We start from the raw sequence: 18438 nt of genomic DNA on the forward strand, positions 1-18438 counted from the left end.
AAACTGGAGCAGAGCAAAGCCAGGGCCCTGCCCAGGAGGAGGCGGGTGCAGATCAGGGCTGGGGGGCTGCCAGGGACCCTGGGGAATCTGGCCCCAGAGGCATCAGCTGTCCAGGGAACACAGAACAAACAAAAAGCACATTTCAGAGCTTGGAGAGCATCCACTGCCCATGCAGGGATGAGGGATGGATGGCACTCCCAGGGTCACTGGGGCTGAGTGTGACAGCAGAGCTGTGCAGGGACATGTCCTGTGCCACCCATGTCCTGTTTCCCCAACTCCAAAGGTGCATGGAATGAGGCAGCACCTCCTGGGGATGGGAATACAGACCATGGCCCCTCTGGAGACATCCCCCTGCTGTCTCTGGGACAGTGCCCAGGGCTGGAGGGGGAGGGCAGTGTGAGGACATCCTTGTGTCACAGCACAGCCCCAGCAATGCTCTGAGCAGGATCTGCTGCCCGGGGAGGTGCTGGCAGGTGGGGACATCCCTGTCCTCACCCAGCAGGACATGGCTCTGGCACAGACCCCACAGACACCCAGCCACAGGTGCCATAGGAGACCCTGGCTGCTTTCCAAGGCTCCATGCGAAGGCTGCTCCCACTTCTCAGTTTCCCACTTTAAGCAAACCCTAGTGGGATGCGTGATGGAAGTGCTCAACCCTTCCACCAAACCAGCAATGGTCTGGTCTGGGATCCAGAGGAGGAAAAGGCCAGAGCCAGGCCGAGGAGTCCAGGAAACCCAAGAAGGAGCAGGTGACCCAGGGAGCATTGATGCTTGTGAGTTCAGAACCAATTGTGGGATTAACACATGGAGAGCAGGTGGCTTTTCCAAGACTTATTTCTCAAGGAACAATGAAAGTTGTGGGTACAAGGAACCCCCTGCACTTTTCCCTGTGAGCCAACTGCTTCATCCCATCACCCTGCCACCAAGGCACCAGTGGGTGCCTTGAGCTCTCCCTGCCTGGGAGTGTGACTGTGCCAAGGTGTCCTGGAGCAGGGACACCTCCCAAGCCTGAGCCTCAAGGAACAGAGACCTTTCCACCAACAACAGATCTTTGGATGAGTCCAATTTGAGTTCCCCCTGATCTGCAGCTGGACTGCACATCTGTGATCTCCTCTGGAGGTGAGACACATCTCAGGGTTTGGGATGAGCTGAGAGATCCTTCCCCATGCAAGGTGGAGAGACCTTTACTTGCAACAGCTCCTCGGTGAGTTCCTGACAACACCCTGAATAAACACCAGTGAAATCCATGTATTTAATTCCTTTGTATGTGAACCATTGTCCAAATCTGAGACTAAGACTGGACCTGGGCTGTACCTAAGGTCTATCAGGAGTTTAAGAAGTAGGGGGGTGTTGTCTGAACCTTGAACTCAACAGAAGGGTCTCTCTTAACCCTTTTACATTTTTAGTCTCAGTGTAAGTAATTCCAACTTGATTTTCCTTAACCTTTTATATCCATGTAGGAGGTACCAGAGGGAACCTCATCATTGTGCTCTGTTAAATCACACTTTCATAGATTCATATTAAAATAACTTGTGCTAACAGCATTGACGGGGACTCTTTGAGTGACCCAAAATCACTCATCTGTGACAAATTGATGTCGTTGGCAGGATCCTAAATCTGGATTCATGGCAGAACTGAGGCCCTAAAGCTCCTGAGCTCCTCAGGGTTCAGGGGATGGAGAAGCCCAGCAGGGAAGGATCAGGGCGAGCCATGGCTTCCTGGGAGCAGCAGGAGACCCTGCTCTGAGCCACGGGAAAGGAGCATTTCCCTGGGAACATACGGCAGCCGCAGCCCCCTCCATGGTGCCCGCTCCAGCTCCGGGGCAGATGCCATCTGTGCTTTCTGGGAAGGGATCAGCCTGCAGAGGGGAGGCTGCTGGAGACCTGGGCACGGTACCTGCTCGGCCCAGGCCCTGCAGTGCAGATCTGCAGAGCTGCTCTCTGCGTTCTCAGCACAGCCTTTGTGATGCCTCTGCACCCAAACAGTGCCAGGGGAGATGAGGACTGAAATTACCGAAAGGTTCTGGTCAAGGCTAAACCCCCAGGCGCCAGGCTGGGCTCAGCTCGGGGTGGTCAGTTTGGGGGATTCAGTTTGGGTGGGCTCAGTTTTGGGGCTCAGCCTGAAGGGCTCAGCACTGGGAACTTAGCCCTAGGAGTGCAGCTCAGGGGGCTCAGCCCTGAGGGCCCAGCTCGGGGACTCAGCCCCAGGGGCTCACAGCCGCCTGCTCCCTGCAGCACTCGCAGCTGCAGCTCAGGAGCGAGTAAACACGACATGAAAGCCCGGGGAGATGAAAGAGGGGCTGGGGCTGCCGGGGCAGAGGCACAGCGAGGCTGAGCTGTGGCTCCACAGACCTGTCTGGGCAACATCCTGCACTGCCGGGTGTGGGGGCCGGGCTCAGCCACTTCCAGCCCTGCCACATCTTCTCCCACAGAGGTGGTTTTCCTCCTCCTCCCTTAGCTGAGCTGGTCTCACAGGGGAGGGTCGCTCCCCCAAAAAGAAAGGTGGGCCGAGGAAGGCAGGTCCCTGCAGCCCTGTGGGTCACAGCTGGTTGGGTGCCACAGATCCCTGGAGTCAGCACCCACAGCATTCCAGCAGGGCTGACCCAGCACCACTCAGCACCCACCTGCAGCCCCACCACAGCTCAGCACTTGGGGCCTTGCAGGTGTCCCGGTTTGAGCTGGGACACAGCCAGTTCTCTCCCCAGTAGCCGATACAGGGCCGTATTTGGGATCTGGGATGAGAGTAATGCTGATAACACCCCGATGTTTTGGTGTTGCTGAGCAGTGCTTACCCTAAGCCAAGGACTTTGTGTGTCCCGTGCTCTGCCAGCAAGGAGGGGCACAACTGGGGGAGGCAGGGCGGGGACAGCTGACCCAGGCTGGCCAAAGAGATATTCTACACCAAGGAACAGCACACTCTCCAGCTGAGCTGCGCCCACAAAACACTGGGAGAGGGGCTGGAGGGTGGTCCCAGCAACCCCACTGGGCTCCTCCCCTTCCCAGTGCTGCAGGCAGGGAAGAGGAGGAGCTACAGCTGGGGAGCCCTTCACTCCCCTTCTGGCCAGGAAAACAATGAGCATCCCCCAAATGCAGATTTTTTCCCGATTTAGTCCACCAGCCTCAATGACTGCACCCCTGGCTCCTCCCAATGGCAGAGGAGCCTCTTGGCAAGTTGTTGAGCTGGAATTCCCCTGCCCACTTCTACCCGAGTTTCGGAGCTGGGAGAACAGTTCAACCCTCGGGTACAGAGACACTGCAAACACAAGTCAGGACAACCCCAGGCTGCTGGTCAGGCCCCATGGCCTTGGGACCCAGCTCAGTGCTTGGAGCAGCCTGGACCTGGCACCTGGAGAGCAGGAGGAACCCAACCAACCTCCCAGGGGCTGCGCCAGGAGCACACACCCACGAGCTCCCAGCTCTCCAGCACAATCCCCAAGGTGCCCAAACACCCTGTGTTTGTTTCGCTGATGGGAAGGTTCTGACGAACGTACAGTCACGAGACGCTTGGCGGCAGCGTGTGCTGTGTAAATACAACATAATTTATTGGTTCCATTTCAGAGCACGAGTGGTATTTGTACGAGTGTCCTAACGGCAGGACGAGAAATGAGAGTCACGTATGTACAGAGATGCCAGGGCATGGGAATGCTTTGTAAGGAAGAAGTGGTTAGTGGTGCAGTTTGGTCACTTACTGGTCCCCAAATCTTAGGTAGACTCAGTACCTACCTGGGGGCACTGGCCAAGCTTTCCTCGTGCAAGCAGCAGGTGAGGCCAGGGGGGCTCTGGCTGCACATCAGAGGTTTTGGTCCCAGATGTGCACAGCTGGGTGGGGTGGTGATGCTGGAGAACAGGGAAAAGGCTCTGTACCCCCATGAGAAGGGGGGTGTGGTCCCAGCACGGTCAGCGTACCACGATGGACGGGGAGGGAGTGGATGGAGGAGAATTCCTGGTGCCTGTCCCAGCACCTTCCCTCTGGTGGCTCCCATGAGGAGCTGCCAGCACAGATCTGTGTCCCCACGGGGACAGTGCTGAGCTACAGCCAAGCTGTGTGTGCAGAGCTCAGCGCAGGGCTGGGCTGACACACGAGGGCAGATTTCCATTCCAACAGCGCCAGCTCCAACTGCGGCAGCCATGGGATGGAGCCTAGTGCCAGCCTACCCAGAGGGAGCACACAAGAGCCAGGCCTTGGGGACAGGTGGGCACAGAGCAGCTCTGCCCCAAACCTGGACTCAAAGCCAGTGGAAGATGTGCTGGGAGATCCATGTACACCAGTCCTGTACCCTGCCTTCAGGAGCGGGAAACGTGTATCCCAAGGGAGGTACTGCTTCCATGGCAGCACCAGCCCCACAACACAGCTCTGTCTGAAGTGTCTGGCTCAGCTCACTCAGGGCTCACAGAGGAGGCAGCTCAGGCAGCTCTTCCCCACTCTGAGAGCCAACATTCCCATCAAGTGGCCCACAAAATATTTTCTTTCTTTTTTATAGAAATTACTATAAAAAAAATTAGTTAATCTAGAGCATCTTTAAAAAAATATTCCTGCAGTATCACAGTTTTACATTGAAATTCATTAAAAATATATAATTTCTTAAACGAAACGTCTCTGTTCTCCCCTTGAATCACGTCTCCAACATGGGATTGGGGTCAGAGTCCTCGGGAGAGGTGCCGAGGTGGGGGCAGGAAGGTCTGAGCTCAGTGGCACATCCGGGAGGTCATTTCCTTCTGTCAAAGGGACAGAGAAGACAAGGGACTGTGAAGGAGGATCCAGGCTCCCAGGTGAGGGTGTGGATGAGAAAAACCCGTTTAGCTGTCAATACCATTCCTAGGCACGGGGTGACACTGCTGCCCACAGCTCCAGTTTGGGCAGGGCTGTGCTCCTCCCACCATTTCCATTCCCATTCCCAGCACATCCCAGTCACATCCTGACTCCCAGGTTCCTGACAGTTACACTGCAAGGCCCACTGCTCCTGAATTTGGGTAACCAGCTTTAGAAGAGAATCGTGGAATCCTTAAGGGTTGGGAAGACTCTCAAGATCATCAAGTCCAACTGCTACTCCACCACTGCTGTGTCACCACTAAACCATGTCGACGTGTTTTTTGAGCACTTCCAGGGATGGTGACTCCAACACTGCCCTGGGCAGACCTTTCCAATGCCTGTCCCACCCCCTCAGTGAAGAAATTTTCTCTTAAATCCAATCTAAACCTCCACTGGCACAGCTTGAGACTGTTCCCTCCAGTCCTGTCACTTGTTACCTGGGACAAGACTGAGCCCCCTCAACTGTCTCCTCCTGTCAGGGAGTTGTGCAGAGTCACAAGATCCCCCCTGAGCCTCCTCTTCTCCAGGCTGAGCACCTCCCTCAGTTGCTCCTGGTACTCCAGACCCTTCCCCAGCTCTGTTCCCATCTCTAGACATGCTCCAGGCCCTTAATGTCTTTGCTGAAGTGAGAGGCCCAAAACTGACCCCAGGATTTGAGGTGGGGCCTTCTGAGAAGGTTCCAGAGCCCTCTGTGACTCCCCCAAGCCCCACCTGTACCTGAGCCCACCCAGACACTCACCAGGGGCTCCAGCTCCTTGGTGTCTATGAGATTGAACTCTTTCACAAAGTAGTAAAAGTGCTTGTAGCAGGTGTTCACGTGGGCCTCTGAGCCCATCTGGGTGATCCTGTCGAAGTGGTGGATGTAGACGTGGACAAACACCCGGAAGAGCCTGGAGAGAATCTTCTTCACCACCGGGAGGAAGTTCTTGGGGAAGGGAGTACCTGGGAGGGAAGAGTGGCCATGAAAAACCTTCTGCCAAGTTAAAACTGCTTGCTTAGGGCTAAAATACATTGGCAAAATGGACAGATTGAGGCAAAAGCGCTTCTGTCCCTGGTGATTTCCAGCTTTCCTCTCCTTTTTCCTTTTCCTTGGATCACATTTTTCAAAGCATGGATTTTTTTAAGTGACAGAGTGATGCACTGCTGTGACTGAAAGCAGAGCTCACATTCCCAGCAGTTGTTTCAGTCAGACAAGAGTTTTCTTCTACTCCAGTTTGATGTATTTATATAAACAGTGCAAAACACCAAATACAACCAAACAACTTCCCAAAGGAAAGGGCTGGTGCTGTTAACTCCCCACAGTTATCCCTTGTCTTGGTACATCTTTAGCTCTTTGGTTAAAAATTAAAGCTGTTAAGGTCGTGTTTGAAGGCTCCAGGACTGTGTTTGGCTGGGCCCCTGCAGCAGAGCAGTCTCACCATGCAGCCACCTCCATGGAATATCAGAGTGTAAAGTTCACACAGTTTCTGGAGGAGCAAGGACAAGTTAAACCCTTTCCTCGCTCTGCCAGAACTGCAGCATCTCAGTCAGCATTAAAGGATCTGGTAAAAGCTGAGCTGAAGACAGTGACAACTAAAAAAACCCCAAACCACAACCCTTGTGCTGTCAGAAGCTCATCCTGCAGCCCAGAACAGAACCAACATCCCCAGTGTGGTCCCCAGAGAGCTGCAGCACAGCCTGTGCAGTGTGAGAACAACAGCTGGGGAGGGTTTGGTGCTTCAGCTGTCTTGAAATTGGCTGCTTATGGCCCCCCTGCCCTTTCTGCCCACTCCACAGCAGGTTTAAGCAGCCTTTTGGCACAGTGGAAGATCCCAGTGGATGCTCGAGTGGCAGATGTGCCCCAAATAGGGACCAACTGCATCCCATCAGAGCTCCAAAGGGATGAACACCGGGGCAGGAGGGAGGGAGGGAGCTTGGCTGCATGTCATCTCCTCCATCCCAGGAGATGGAAGCTCTGCATGGGCTCAGTTGTATTTCCCTGATAACTTTGAGATTAAATTCTTCCATCTTCATCACAAACTAAAACCCAACAATCTGTCCCAAAGCTGTGTTTGGATTTGGAGACTGAGGTGTCATAGGCCAAGCTCCTGTTTCCATGGTCCTGGCAGCAGATGAAACATGGCCCTTCCCTCCTGGCCTGAGCCAGCATCCCACCCCTCAGGAGGGACAGAGGCAGCCACTGTGGCCTCTAATAACAGAGGGGGTGATTATGGCACGTGGCACCAGGTGACACAGAGCTGTGCCTCAGACCTGGACTGCCATCAGCTCTCAGAGAGCTGTCCTGAATCCAGCATGAGCCACTCCAGAGCCACCTCAGAGACTGACTGCTCCTGTTTCACTGCCTCGAGGTATCCATGACTCCCAGGGGGATCTGGTACAGCTCCAGGTATTGCATCACTGCACAAGAGCCGGGAAGAGCTCACTGTGCTGCCCACCCAAGAAGCACAGAGGAGAACAGCTCTGCTACAGAGATCCGCTGTGCTCCATCAGCTGTGCAGCATCTCCAGGAACAGCAACAGGGGCTCCACGAGAAGGCTCCACACCCACCTCCGTCCCTCCGGCCGCAGCTGGGACCCAAACTCACCGACGTTGGTGGGGAAGATGTCCTCGTTGTTGATCTGCACCTCGATCCAGTCCATGAGCAGGTTCATGTACTGGGGCGCAGACAGGGCCGTGGGTTTGCGGTACTTGTGCTCGTCCTGCCAGCGGTACTCGTACTTGGGCCCCCCCGACATGACGGGGCAGGACTGCTCCGTGCAATAGTCACTGATGGTGCCGTAGATGAGGTTGATGCGGTTGAAGAAGTCCACGACGTGCACGGCCACCCAGTCGTTCTGCTCCTCGCCCGGCGGCAGCTGCACGGCCACCTTCAGGTCCAGGCCGGCGTTGAGCGAGGCCTGGGCCTTCTTGTGCAGCTCGAACCGCTGAGTGCCCGGCTCGAACTTGCGCTTGGGCCGGAAGGTTTTGTCTTTGTTGAACACTTGCTTTAAAGCGTGGGACATTTTCCTTCTCTTGTGCCTCTTCCAGGCCCGCAGCAGTGACAGCCGGAGGCCACCTCCCGGGGCAGCGCTGGGGCGACTCTGATCTTCACAGAAACCTCCCTCTCCTCATCTGGTCCTGATCTGCAACGCAGCACAGAAGGGCAGCGATTAGGAGCAGCTCTCTCAACAGGAAACCTCATCTAAATCCCATAGGAAGAGATCTGGGATGCCATCTGGGCCCTCGCCCCACATCTGAGAAGGGGGGGAGCCCACGGCAGCTTTCCTTCCTCCCCCTTCCCTTCCCTTCCCTGGCTGCAGCAGAGGGGAGGAGGCTGGAGGGGTGACCTGGGCTGAACAGTCACCTCCTGAGCTCTTCCATGTGGGAATGAGGGAACAGGCCCCACAGCCATGAGAAGGGGCTGCCACTCACCCCAACACTGCCACACCGTAAGACCCCAACCCTGCAGAAATGCCACCACCTGCTTGGCTCACACGCACAAAGAAAGGTAAAACCAGCTGGGTGTCACCCAGATCCCATTTTCACCTCTGCATCCCCCCTCTGGGAACAAGACCAGCCCACAACACATCTCAGGGCTGCTGCCAGACAGCCCCCACCAAGCCAGCCGCTGAAAGTCAAAGACAGGAACCAAGGGGTAGAGAGCAGTGAGGAGAAGAAGAAGTCACAGCTCAGGCACCCGGAAAGCAAACATCCTGAAATAACACTAGCCCTGAGAGCAGCCACAGCCTCTGCTGCAGGTGCACACAGACCATAACCATATCTCTCATTTCAGTTTAGCTCCGTTTACAAGTTGAAAACTGGAAGATGAGGGAAAGCTCATCTTCCTCTTCCAGCCTGTAGAAAAGAATCAGCTCCAAGGGTGAGACAGGAGTTGAGATCTGAAGGGATGCTGACAAGAAACACAGCTCTGTTTATCTGTAGCTAATTATACCTCCTTTGTTCCCACAGCCAGCCCCTCACAGAATTTGTGCCAGGCTGCTCTTTGATGAAAGCTTAAGGCAGAAAGCTTTGTGTACCAAAAATATTATTTTACACGTGCTGGACAGAGAAATGAATAAAGTAACAGAAATTAAGCTGATGCCTTAAATATTATAAATAAGTTTCCATAATTTCATAAGCAAGCAAGCAAAAAACCAAAACCCAAACCAACCCTTTCCCCAAGCAGAATCTACTTAGATTTACATGAAACCACAGTGTTGTTCCAATAGGTAAATAGTGTCCTCAAATGCTGGCAAGCACATCCCAAACTCAAGGTCATGACTACCACGGCTGCAATTGAGCCCATCTCTAACAGATGCTGCAGTGCTAATCAGCAGTTCTTCTCTGGACAAAGATTAAAAAGCTTTAAAGCCAAGGCCTCTTGTTTCCTTATTTAATTACAGTGAGGAAGAAACCCCAACCCACTCCAGTTCAGCCCACTAAGAACAGGCTCAACGTTTCCTGCGGGAATGGGCTCAGTAACCTCTTCCATGCAGGTGCTGAGAGATCCAAACCCCAACATGGGCTACAGTGTGTTGGGAGAAACCCTAAAAGCAGTTAAATGTGGTTGAGTGAGATCCATCATGGGCTGAGAGGTGAATTCACAGCAGATATGTCATCATGGAACGGTTGGGGTTGGAAAGAACCTTAAAGACCATTCAGTTGCAACTCCCTGCCATGGGCAGGGACACCTTTGGTGTGCAGGGACATCTTCCACTAGACCAGGTGGCTCCAAGCCCCATCCAACCTGGCCTTCCTTCCTGGTGCCAAAACAGCTGCTGTGACCTCATGAGCCACCTCAGGGGAGGCAAACCCCTGGCAGACGTGTCCTTTGGAGCATGATCCTGCCCAGACGTGGCAGAGGAAGAAGTGAAGGGTGTGGAGAGACGGCGGAGCAGCACTGGTTATCAGGAGCTGTGTCACAGCTTGGCCACATCCTGTGGCACAGCAGGAAGCTCCAGGGACTGCACCCACCCTGGAACTGAGGCACAGCCCCCACGGAACCAGCAACGTGGGCAGCAGGTGCTGAGGCTGCTGCTACTTCCAGCAGAAAATCCAGGGAAGCACTTGTGATGACTTCCCTGCACTGGAGATGGAGGAAAACGCATCCTCTCACACAAGAAACCACAAAGCAGCAGCAGCAGCGCCCTCCACAGGGCTCCCTGGAGCACCTCCAGCATCCCTGGTGCAGTGTCACTCCATCCCTGCTTCTTTCCTGGAGGATCTGCACTGCAGGGCCTGCCGTGGATGTGGATGGAGTAAAACGCAAGGGTGAAACCAAACATCCCCTGGCTTTGGTCCCATACATCAAGAAACAAACACCAACCATTTTTCTCATCTCAGCGGGATGGAGAGACTTTTCACAGAATCCCAGAAAATCCTGAGAGTTGGAAGGGAGCCACAGAGACCATCAGTGCAGCCCCTGTCCCTGCCCAGACACCCAACAATCCCACCCTGAGCATCCCTGAGAGCCTTGTCCAAACCCTCCTGGAGCTCTGGCACCTTGGGGCTGGGACCATTCCCTGGGGAGCCTGGGCAGTGCCCCAGCACCCTCGGGGGGAAGAACCTTTCCCTGAGCTCCAGCCCAGCCCTGGCACAGCTCCAGCCCTTCCTGGGCTCCTGTCCCTGTCCCAGAGCAGAGCTCAGCCCCTGCCCCTCCGCCTCCCCTCAGGAGGAGCTGCAGCCCCCGAGGAGCCTCCCCTCAGTCTCCTCTGCTCCAGCTGGACGAGCCAAGTGCCCTCAGCCTCTCCTCAGACCCTTCCCCAGCTCCGTGTCCCTCCTTTGGACACTCTCCAACAGCTTTGGATCCTTCTGATCTTGTGGTGCCCAAAGTGCCCCCGGCACTGGGGTGAGGCTGCCCCAGTCAGAGCAGGGTGGGACAATCCCTCCCTGGGCCTGGTGCCCCCAGGACACGGTGCCTCTTTGGGCTGCCAGGACTCAGCTGTGACTCAGATCCAACTTGCCACTGACCAGGACCCCCAGGTCCCTTCCCACGGCGCTGCTCTCCAGCCTCTCATTCCCAGTCTGTCCCTGCATCCAGGGCTGCCCCACCCCAGGGCAGGATCTGACACTTGCACTTGTCACTTGTCACATGGCTGGGGGTTTCCCTGCTCTCACATTTGTCAGGGTCTCTGTGCAGGGCAGAGTTTACTTGGTGTTGAGGCAGTACTCATCCTACAAGCAAATTCCTGATCCTATGGAGACATCATCCCTGAGAACTGAGGAGCTCAACACAGCAGCAATTGTCTCTCAGACGATTCAGCATCTGTGTGAAGCATTAGCAAAATGAGTAGCTGAGACATCAAGCAGATGCAGCCTATTTAATTATGGCTCTGACTGCAATGAGGTAAAAGAAACATTTAGCTCTAGGAAAAAAAAAATAAAAATAAAGAGGCACAGAGACCAAAGCATCCCTGACATTGCTCGGGGATGATATCATCTGTACAACACCTACTTCCACAGGCAGGAGTCACAGCTGACACCGCCCCCACACACAAGGGAAAGGAAAGGTCAGAGACAATTGGGAAATGGGACATGCAAAGCACCTGGATGGTATCTGCAAGCTTTATAGGTGAGGGGAAAAACCACTCCCACCACCACCACCCCTCAACAAACCTCAGTACATTTTGTTGCCTCCTCCTTTCAGCCAGCCAAGATCACAGCAGACGTCACCTGTGCTCCGAGAGGACCTTGGCCATTGCTCAGGATCACAGAGCCCATGACCCCCTGGCGCTGTCCAGAGCACAAACACACCTCCAGCTCATCCCAAGGACATGGCAGGAGCAGCTCCCTGCTATGCTGGACTTGCCTGCCCAGTGGTCTCAAGGCCTGGCCCTCCCTTCCCCTCCCATCCCAAAAGCGTCTTTTCTCTGACTCCCTGCTTGTGCAGCTCCAGTCCCCTGCTGGTTTTGCTGCCAGGGCTGTTGGCATTGTCCTGCCATTCCTCTTCCCTCACCAGGAATGGTGGACCACGAGGAGCTGCCTTGTTCTAACGCCAGGCTCTGTGCAGAGGAAGCCCAGGCAGCTGCTTCCCAACTGCTGGTGACTTGTAAAGGCAGCTCAGAGTCTGGAAAAGGGAAGAGTCACCTCGTCCAAAACACCAGGAAACTGCCTCCCCTTGCGCTCTGCAGCAGCCATCCTCAGGTTTTCCAGGAGCCAGCAGAGTTCCTGACAGATCCTGCCCTTCTTACAGAGGCAGAACGGCCCAAAAAGGATTCCAGGAGTCTCATGACTGCTCCATCAGTGCCAGCCCCAGCAGCACTCCATGCTGCCAACACTGCACAGGGGTTTAACAACAACCAGGAAAAACCAGCAGGCAGGGGAAAACCAGCAAGGCAGCAGTCAGCAAGCTCCTACCTGTGCTCCCAGCCTCAGCAGGTCACTCCTGCAGAGGGCTCAGCCCTGCTCTGCACCCTCTGTCAGTGCTGGCAGGCGCCACGGCCGAGCTTCCTTTTTCAAAAGAGGGGAAAAAAACCTCCCCATTTGTTTCATGGGCGGCCGCAACCAAGAGGCTCCACAGCTGGGGAGGGGTCAGACACGAGGCCACCTCCCTCCTCTGTGACCCCAGCGCTGGGCGGCCACATCCTGCTGCCTCTGGTAAAACAGCCCTTCAGCACAGCCCAGGGAGCAACGCAGCTCTTCAAACCAGGGATCTGTCCAGTTTCCTGTCCGGGAAGCCAGGCTGCTGTCCTTGAATCCCCCTGAGTCCAGCTGCTCGTAACCCTTGGGTGCAGAGCCTGTGACAGTCACCGTGTCCCCAGAGCTCCCCAGGAGAGAGGAGCCACGATCCTGCTTCCCCCTGAGTCATTCCCAGGGCCCTTTATGACAGGCCAGAGTTCCCAACACAGGACACAAAACCCCCCTGACTGATAAAGCAGCCCTGATAAAGGTATTTTGGATGCACTAAGCATTTCAAGTAAAAACCTGAATTTACAGAGTGAGAAACAGAAGAAAAGCAGCTTCAAACAAGCAACTTGCACAAAACAGCCAAGACGGACGCACACGCACATTTTTGCCATAATTCCACCCCCCTCCTTTCACAAATCCCTTCCCATGGCCACTCTGCACTAGCTCAGTGTCTCAGGACAGGATGGTCCTGGTTTTCTTCGATCAAAGGAGAGATTTTACTACAGAGAGCAGGGACCAGAACAATCCTGGCAGCTGCACCACACTAATGGCAGCCAGTTCCTGTGCCTCCAGAGCCAGTCTGGCAACAAACAAGGGCTTGTCTTCCGGGACGAGACTTCCAGCTGCTCTTTTGAATGGGTTTGTGATATGAGGAGCGAAGGTCTGTGCTTACCTCGGTAGGGCAGGGCAGGACGAGGAGGGCTCAGTGTGGCTGGAAGGCACCTCTGGCCATTCATAATCCCAGCCAGCCGGCACTTCCACGTCAGCCGCTTCCTGTCTGGCACTGACTCCAGCCTCCCGGCCCGGGGAGCTGCCAATGTTTTCCCAAAGCTAATCCTTCCCCTCTGCAAGTTCTGTCTTTCCTGCCACAGGATCACTCCGTGTTGCTGCAGGAGAGCTGAGCCATGGTCGTCCTCCGCGCTCAGCCCCGGCAGCTGAAGCTGCTCGGAACTTTCTGGAGAAGGAGCAGCTCGACCCAGCCAGCAGCACCTCCAGCCCCAGCCCGGGCACACACCAGCACTACTTCATTCTGCTGCTCTGCAGGACAACATCCACATTTTTCTTCTAGAAAGTGCTTTAGCAGCAGCCTTCACAACCAAATCTAAACAGGAGCACACTAGAAATGCTGAATTCCCAAGGTTTGGGCAAACAAAGAGCCTTTTGTCTTTCACCAGAGTCAGCCTTAAGAAGGTCCTGCCTGTTGCCAGCCACCCCCAGGCCCCGCTATTCCAATCTGCTGCACAATTTGGAAATTCCCAAGTAAGAAAGGGCACAGTTCTCCTGGGACTTCCCACGTCTCCAAGCCCTTCCTGGAAAGAGTGTGGCTTAGGAGAAGGGAAGAGGTTGGTTTAGGAGCAGGACAGGCTCTTTACACATCTCCAAGCCATAGAGAGGCAGAGCCCATCTGCAAGGCCATATGCATGAGAAAAGGAAAAAGCATAATAAAAGACAAAAATTAGTTATCTTGGGCTTTAACTGGCATCTTCTTTGCCCCTGCAATGCCAAGCATTCCAGACAATCCTGAAGTCAAGTTAGTTTATGGAATAAAGGGAAAAACCCTGTTAAATTATGCCATATCTGGCACAGCAGAGGACCCACCAGAGGTGAGGGGAGGTCTGGCAGAGCCCATCAGGAGCTGCAGGAGGGAATGCTGCTGCTTGGAGCAGAGAGCCCGGGTCAGCCAGCACTGAGACACCAGCAGCTATCCCAGGCAGATGGACGAACAGGGAGTTTACTGCCTGGCTTCAAGCTCAGGATTTACATTCAGAGCACAGGCAGTGACAGGAGGGACATTACATCATGTCACACTGCACAGGGATGCTGAGAGAGTGCAGGTGAGGCAGTGAGTGCTGGGCACGCTGGAAAACCCAGTCTGGCAAGGGAGAGGGAAGGCAAGACCCCCAAATTTCCAGTGTGGTCTGTCCCCCGGCCTTCCTCCCCGCAGCCACAGAGGGAGAAAAGCCTCATGAGAAAGTAAGTTCTGTCAAAGGTCTCCTCCTGCTTCCCTCCCCAGAGAGGAGCAGATGCAGGTCAGGCAGCAGATGCTGCAATCTCCAACTGTTCCCGGGGAACAGCAGTGACTGCAGGGAGCCCCACGGAGCCCCGGGTGTTACTGACTCAGGGCCAGCCCCGCTGCCTCTTACGTGACATCTGCACCCATTGCAATGTCAGAGGCCGCTGCTGGAAGGTTTCCAGGATCCAGGCAGGACAGGGCTGCGTGTGGAGGCAGAGCTAATCCGCTGCAGGGCCGTGCTGAGCTGACAAGCCGGGTCACGACTCCTGCACGCAGGTTAACTGCACACACCAGTATTTCCAGGGCACAGCACGGCCAGTGACAGCATGGTAGGAGCAGCTCCCTCTCTTCCAGGTCCCAGAGCAGCCTGGTCCTTCGGGAAGGCCTCTTGCTGTCCCCAGTACAAGGCTGGAAGGGCAGGGTGGTGTTTATGAAGTCCCAGCTGGGCTGCTCATCTCTCCCTGCTTGTGCAGGCTCTGGGTTATTTGGAAATGACAGGGTTATTTCTAGGCCCACAGCAGTTCCATTTCCTCTAACCTTGGGATCTGCTCCCACCCAAGTCAAAGTGAATATCAGTTTGGAGCATGAAATTTGCATTAGGATGATAAAATGACTATGGCACCATTCTAACAGTGGGCTGGGATCCCAGGAAGTGTGGGACCAGGGCTGAGCTGGAGCACGAGCTGGCCACACGGCCAGACTTTCCCATAGCATGGATAATCCCAGGGACAAACAACCCTTTTCCCCATGTTAATGTCACACGTTGGGATGAATGGCAGGATTGTTCCTTGCTGACAGCAGAGGCCCACGAGGCCTCTCCTGCCCTGGCAGGAGATACAGGAGTAACTCAATCCCTTAGCACAGCTCCAGGCACAGAACGAGCCCACGGATGTGGAGCTGGAGACCACCTCAACACCAACCACATCACACAGCAAAAGAGAGAAGGAAGCAAAGGCAGCCAGACAACAGCCCCAAGAGAGGCCTGCAGAAAATACAAGGCCTTTCAGTGCAGCCATGGGGCCAGCTCAGCTCTTGCTGCAAGCTCAGCCATAGTCTGGGTGGCTCCAGCCCATCTTCTGCCCCATGAGTTCCCTGGAATCAGCACAGGGTCACACATGGGAGTGTCTGGCAGCATCACCACAGTGGCCTCCTCTCACTCACAACTGACCCAACACCAGCATCAGCACTTTGGGACCTCAGTCAGGTTTTCTGGAGGAGTGTGATGGATTGTTCTGCTCTGGCTTTGCCCACTTGCAAAAGTTGTTTTGCTGGGGCTATTTTCTGGCCTTCGCTGCCACCATCCCTTCCTCTGCCCTCCCTTCTGCTTCATGTACCCAGAACAACAACCCACCCAACTTCACCAGGAGCAGAGCAGCGCCTCTACCACACCACCAGCTCCAGAGGGAAGCAGGCAGCAGACCAAACCAGGCCTGAGGGATAACTCTGCCTCCCAGGGGCAGCTGGAAAAAGCAGGATAAAGGTGCAGCCTAAGGTGCACTCTATTGACAGCATTAGCTGGGTATTACATATTCCTAAAGATAAACTGATAAACCTCCAGTAAAGCTGGTTCTGGATCCATTTACAGCAGCATTTATGGCTCAAGAACCAGGAAATACTTCTCGGTCTTACTAGAAATTAAAACTCAGAAATTGAAAGCAATTCCCTTCCCAGACCTGTGGGCAGGATTGGAAAGGTTTTGCAATCTCTGTGCTCTGACCCCAGACACTTTCACTACTCACAAAGGACATTTTCTCTCTAATTAGTGTGGCCATGGAGATCCCTGGCCCTCACAGAGGAGCAGGAGTAACCAAGCACAGCAGAGATCTGGACAATCCAACCTCCAAAATGGGACTAAATCACCCCATTCCAGTTCGGGGGGTACTTTTCACCCCATCAGCAGAAGGGCCACGATAGATGTGGACAAGCAGCTGGCAAACAGCTCTAAAGGCAGCTGAAGTGAAGCAGGACAACTTTTCTCAGGATGCTGAGCCTGTTCCAAGCTCCCCAAGCCTTGACCAAGCACATGGGAGAGCTCACTTCCATGTTTGGTGATGGCACAGGTGACAGTGCAACCCCACGTGTCAACAGAGCATCGCAGGAGCTGCAAGGTGAGCCAGGCACAGGGAATCAGCTCCCTGCACTCAGCTCCTTGCTGTAAACCACCAGCTCCAGGTTTTGCCACCATTGGCAAGAATTCCTTCCCCTCTTTCTGGGGATTTTGAAGAGTCATAAGCTCACCTCAGGGTCACCTCACAGTAAGTGACTAAGACAAAAAGTGAATCTGAAACATGGGATACACAGTCCAGGGAACAGTGACAGACAAATAGGGAGCTGGATGTGAGCCTAAAGCTGGGAAAGGAAGCAGAGAGCAAGGACAAAGCCCTGGGGACTGTGATAAACAGGTGGCTGGGGAAGTTTCACAGTAAAATCCCTCCCTGCCCTGCAACTTGGCAGAAGATTTCCAGACCAGAAAGGAGCTTTTAACAAAGGGATGGGAATCCAGAAAGTGTGGCCACTCTGCAGGTCCAAGCTCCAGGAGGAGAGAATCCTGCCTTTCACTAGCACTGACAGAAATGCTTTTCCCAAACATCTGTGCTGGACATTGGACAATTCCAGATGCCCTGTCCTTTCCCTCCAGAGGACTTCCTGCACTTTCCTTTTGCCTGTCCTTCTCACACAGCTTTCTTTGAAAGAGCTGAGCTCACTGTGCTGCAGATCAGAGCAGAGGCAGCTCTCTAAGATCAGGATTCCTGAGCCTGCAGCAAGAGACAGAAGCAGAGCAAGAGTTTGCTTTCAAGTTCTCCTGACAAGTTCTCCCTCATGACAGCTAAGCCGTGGCTCACCATGACCTGAAAAACACATGGAAAATTCCCCATTCCTCGACCTGAAAGGTTTGAACTTCAGGACTATGCCTTTACCTATGGCAGCCTGGGCCTGGAGAAAACCGTGAGGGAGAGGTGGGATAAAATAGGGAAGTCGCAAGCTGCAACTTCACAATTGTGCCACCAAGCCCTGTACTCTCTGTGATGTTTTCTTTTCCCCTCACTATGAATTTTTCGGTTACTCACGAATCCTGCAGCAGGTTCGTCCCCTTCCCGAGCGCTCTGAAGGGAGTGGGCTGTGCCCAGCAGCCGGGGCTCTGCTCGGGGATGTCCCATCCCAGGGGCTTCTCCTCCGGGCCGGGCCAGCACAGGCCGCCCCGTGCCCTGCTCCATGCCCTGCTCCATGCCCTGCTCCCCGCCCCGAGGGGCTCCGCGCCCTCCTGAGGGGGCTCAGGCCGCCATCGCCCCCCGCCCAGACAAACACAACGCCCATTGCGGGATGCGGCGGCCGCGGCTCAGCAGGTCCCGGCCCGTCCTGCCACAGCCGGGCAGGGCCCAGCCCGGCGCCGCCGGGGGAACGCGGCCACCGGGGCCGGGGGGACACGTGGGCAGCGCTGCGGACGCGCGGCCCCCTCCGGGCCCCTTTTCCCCGGAGGCCCCTCCGAGCCCGTCCCGCAGGTCCCTCCTCCCTCCCAGACTCTCCCGTGTCCCCTCGCAGCGCCCCGTGTCCCCTCAGAGCCCCGAGTCCCCGCACCTGCCGGGCCGCGCTCCCTCGCCGGCGGACGCGCACAGCTCCCCGGGCCGCAGCACTCCCTCTCCGCCGGCCGCAGCACGCCCCGCGCGCCCGCCGCGCTCCCGCCGCTCCCGCGCGCCGCCGGCGCTACTTCTTCTTAAAGGGGCCGCCCCCCCCCGCGCGGCCCCGCCCACGGGAGGGGACCGGGAGGGATGGGCCAGGGGAAGGGGAAAACACGGCCGATGTCGGGGGGGACGCAGTTCGTTTAATCGTATTTTTAAATTTTATTCTAGTTTATTTTACGCTATGTTCTTTTATTCTATTTCAATATTTTATTCTGCTTATCTGAATTCCTTTTATTCTCTTTTATTTTCTTTTATTCTATTTTCTTTCATTTTCTATTTGAGTTTTATTTTCTGCTTTATTTTGTTTTCTATTTTATCCTTCTTTTCTGT

The 18438-nt window shown here is 55.0% G+C and overlaps 1 protein-coding gene and 1 pseudogene across 2 annotated transcripts; both read right to left on the bottom strand.

The window, feature by feature from the left end:
* Positions 1-3517: 3517 nt before the first annotated feature.
* On the bottom strand, positions 3518-4371 carry LOC136371775 (uncharacterized; annotated as a pseudogene).
* On the bottom strand, positions 3518-18142 carry MOB3A (MOB kinase activator 3A). Of its 2 annotated transcripts, none has more exons than XM_066336487.1 (4): positions 18005-18142; positions 7394-7931; positions 5549-5751; positions 3518-4715 (listed from the first exon to the last, which is right to left on the bottom strand). In XM_066336487.1, the coding sequence occupies exons 2-4, from the start codon at positions 7809-7811 to the stop codon at positions 4686-4688; spliced, it is 651 nt and encodes a 216-aa protein (XP_066192584.1). In that variant the 5' UTR covers positions 7812-7931; positions 18005-18142; the 3' UTR covers positions 3518-4685. The 2 variants fall into 2 exon arrangements, with proteins under 2 accessions (XP_066192584.1, XP_066192585.1); XM_066336488.1 differs by lacking the exon at positions 18005-18142 and adding an exon at positions 12145-12290.
* Positions 18143-18438: the final 296 nt, after the last annotated feature.

This window comes from Sylvia atricapilla, chromosome 26, assembly GCF_009819655.1.
Source record: "Sylvia atricapilla isolate bSylAtr1 chromosome 26, bSylAtr1.pri, whole genome shotgun sequence".
Lineage (NCBI taxonomy): Eukaryota > Metazoa > Chordata > Aves > Passeriformes > Sylviidae > Sylvia > Sylvia atricapilla.

Excerpts from the sequence above, each read along its gene's own strand:
- MOB3A (XM_066336487.1), bottom strand. The coding sequence starts at position 7,811 with ATGTCCCACGCTTTAAAGCAAGTGTTCAACAAAGACAAAACCTTCCGG. Across the intron at positions 5,752-7,393 it reads CATCTTCCCCACCAACGTCG|GTACTCCCTTCCCCAAGAAC; the intron begins GTGAGTTTGGGT and ends CTTCCCTCCCAG. Across the intron at positions 4,716-5,548 it reads CCAAGGAGCTGGAGCCCCTG|AAGGAAATGACCTCCCGGAT; the intron begins GTGAGTGTCTGG and ends TCCCTTTGACAG.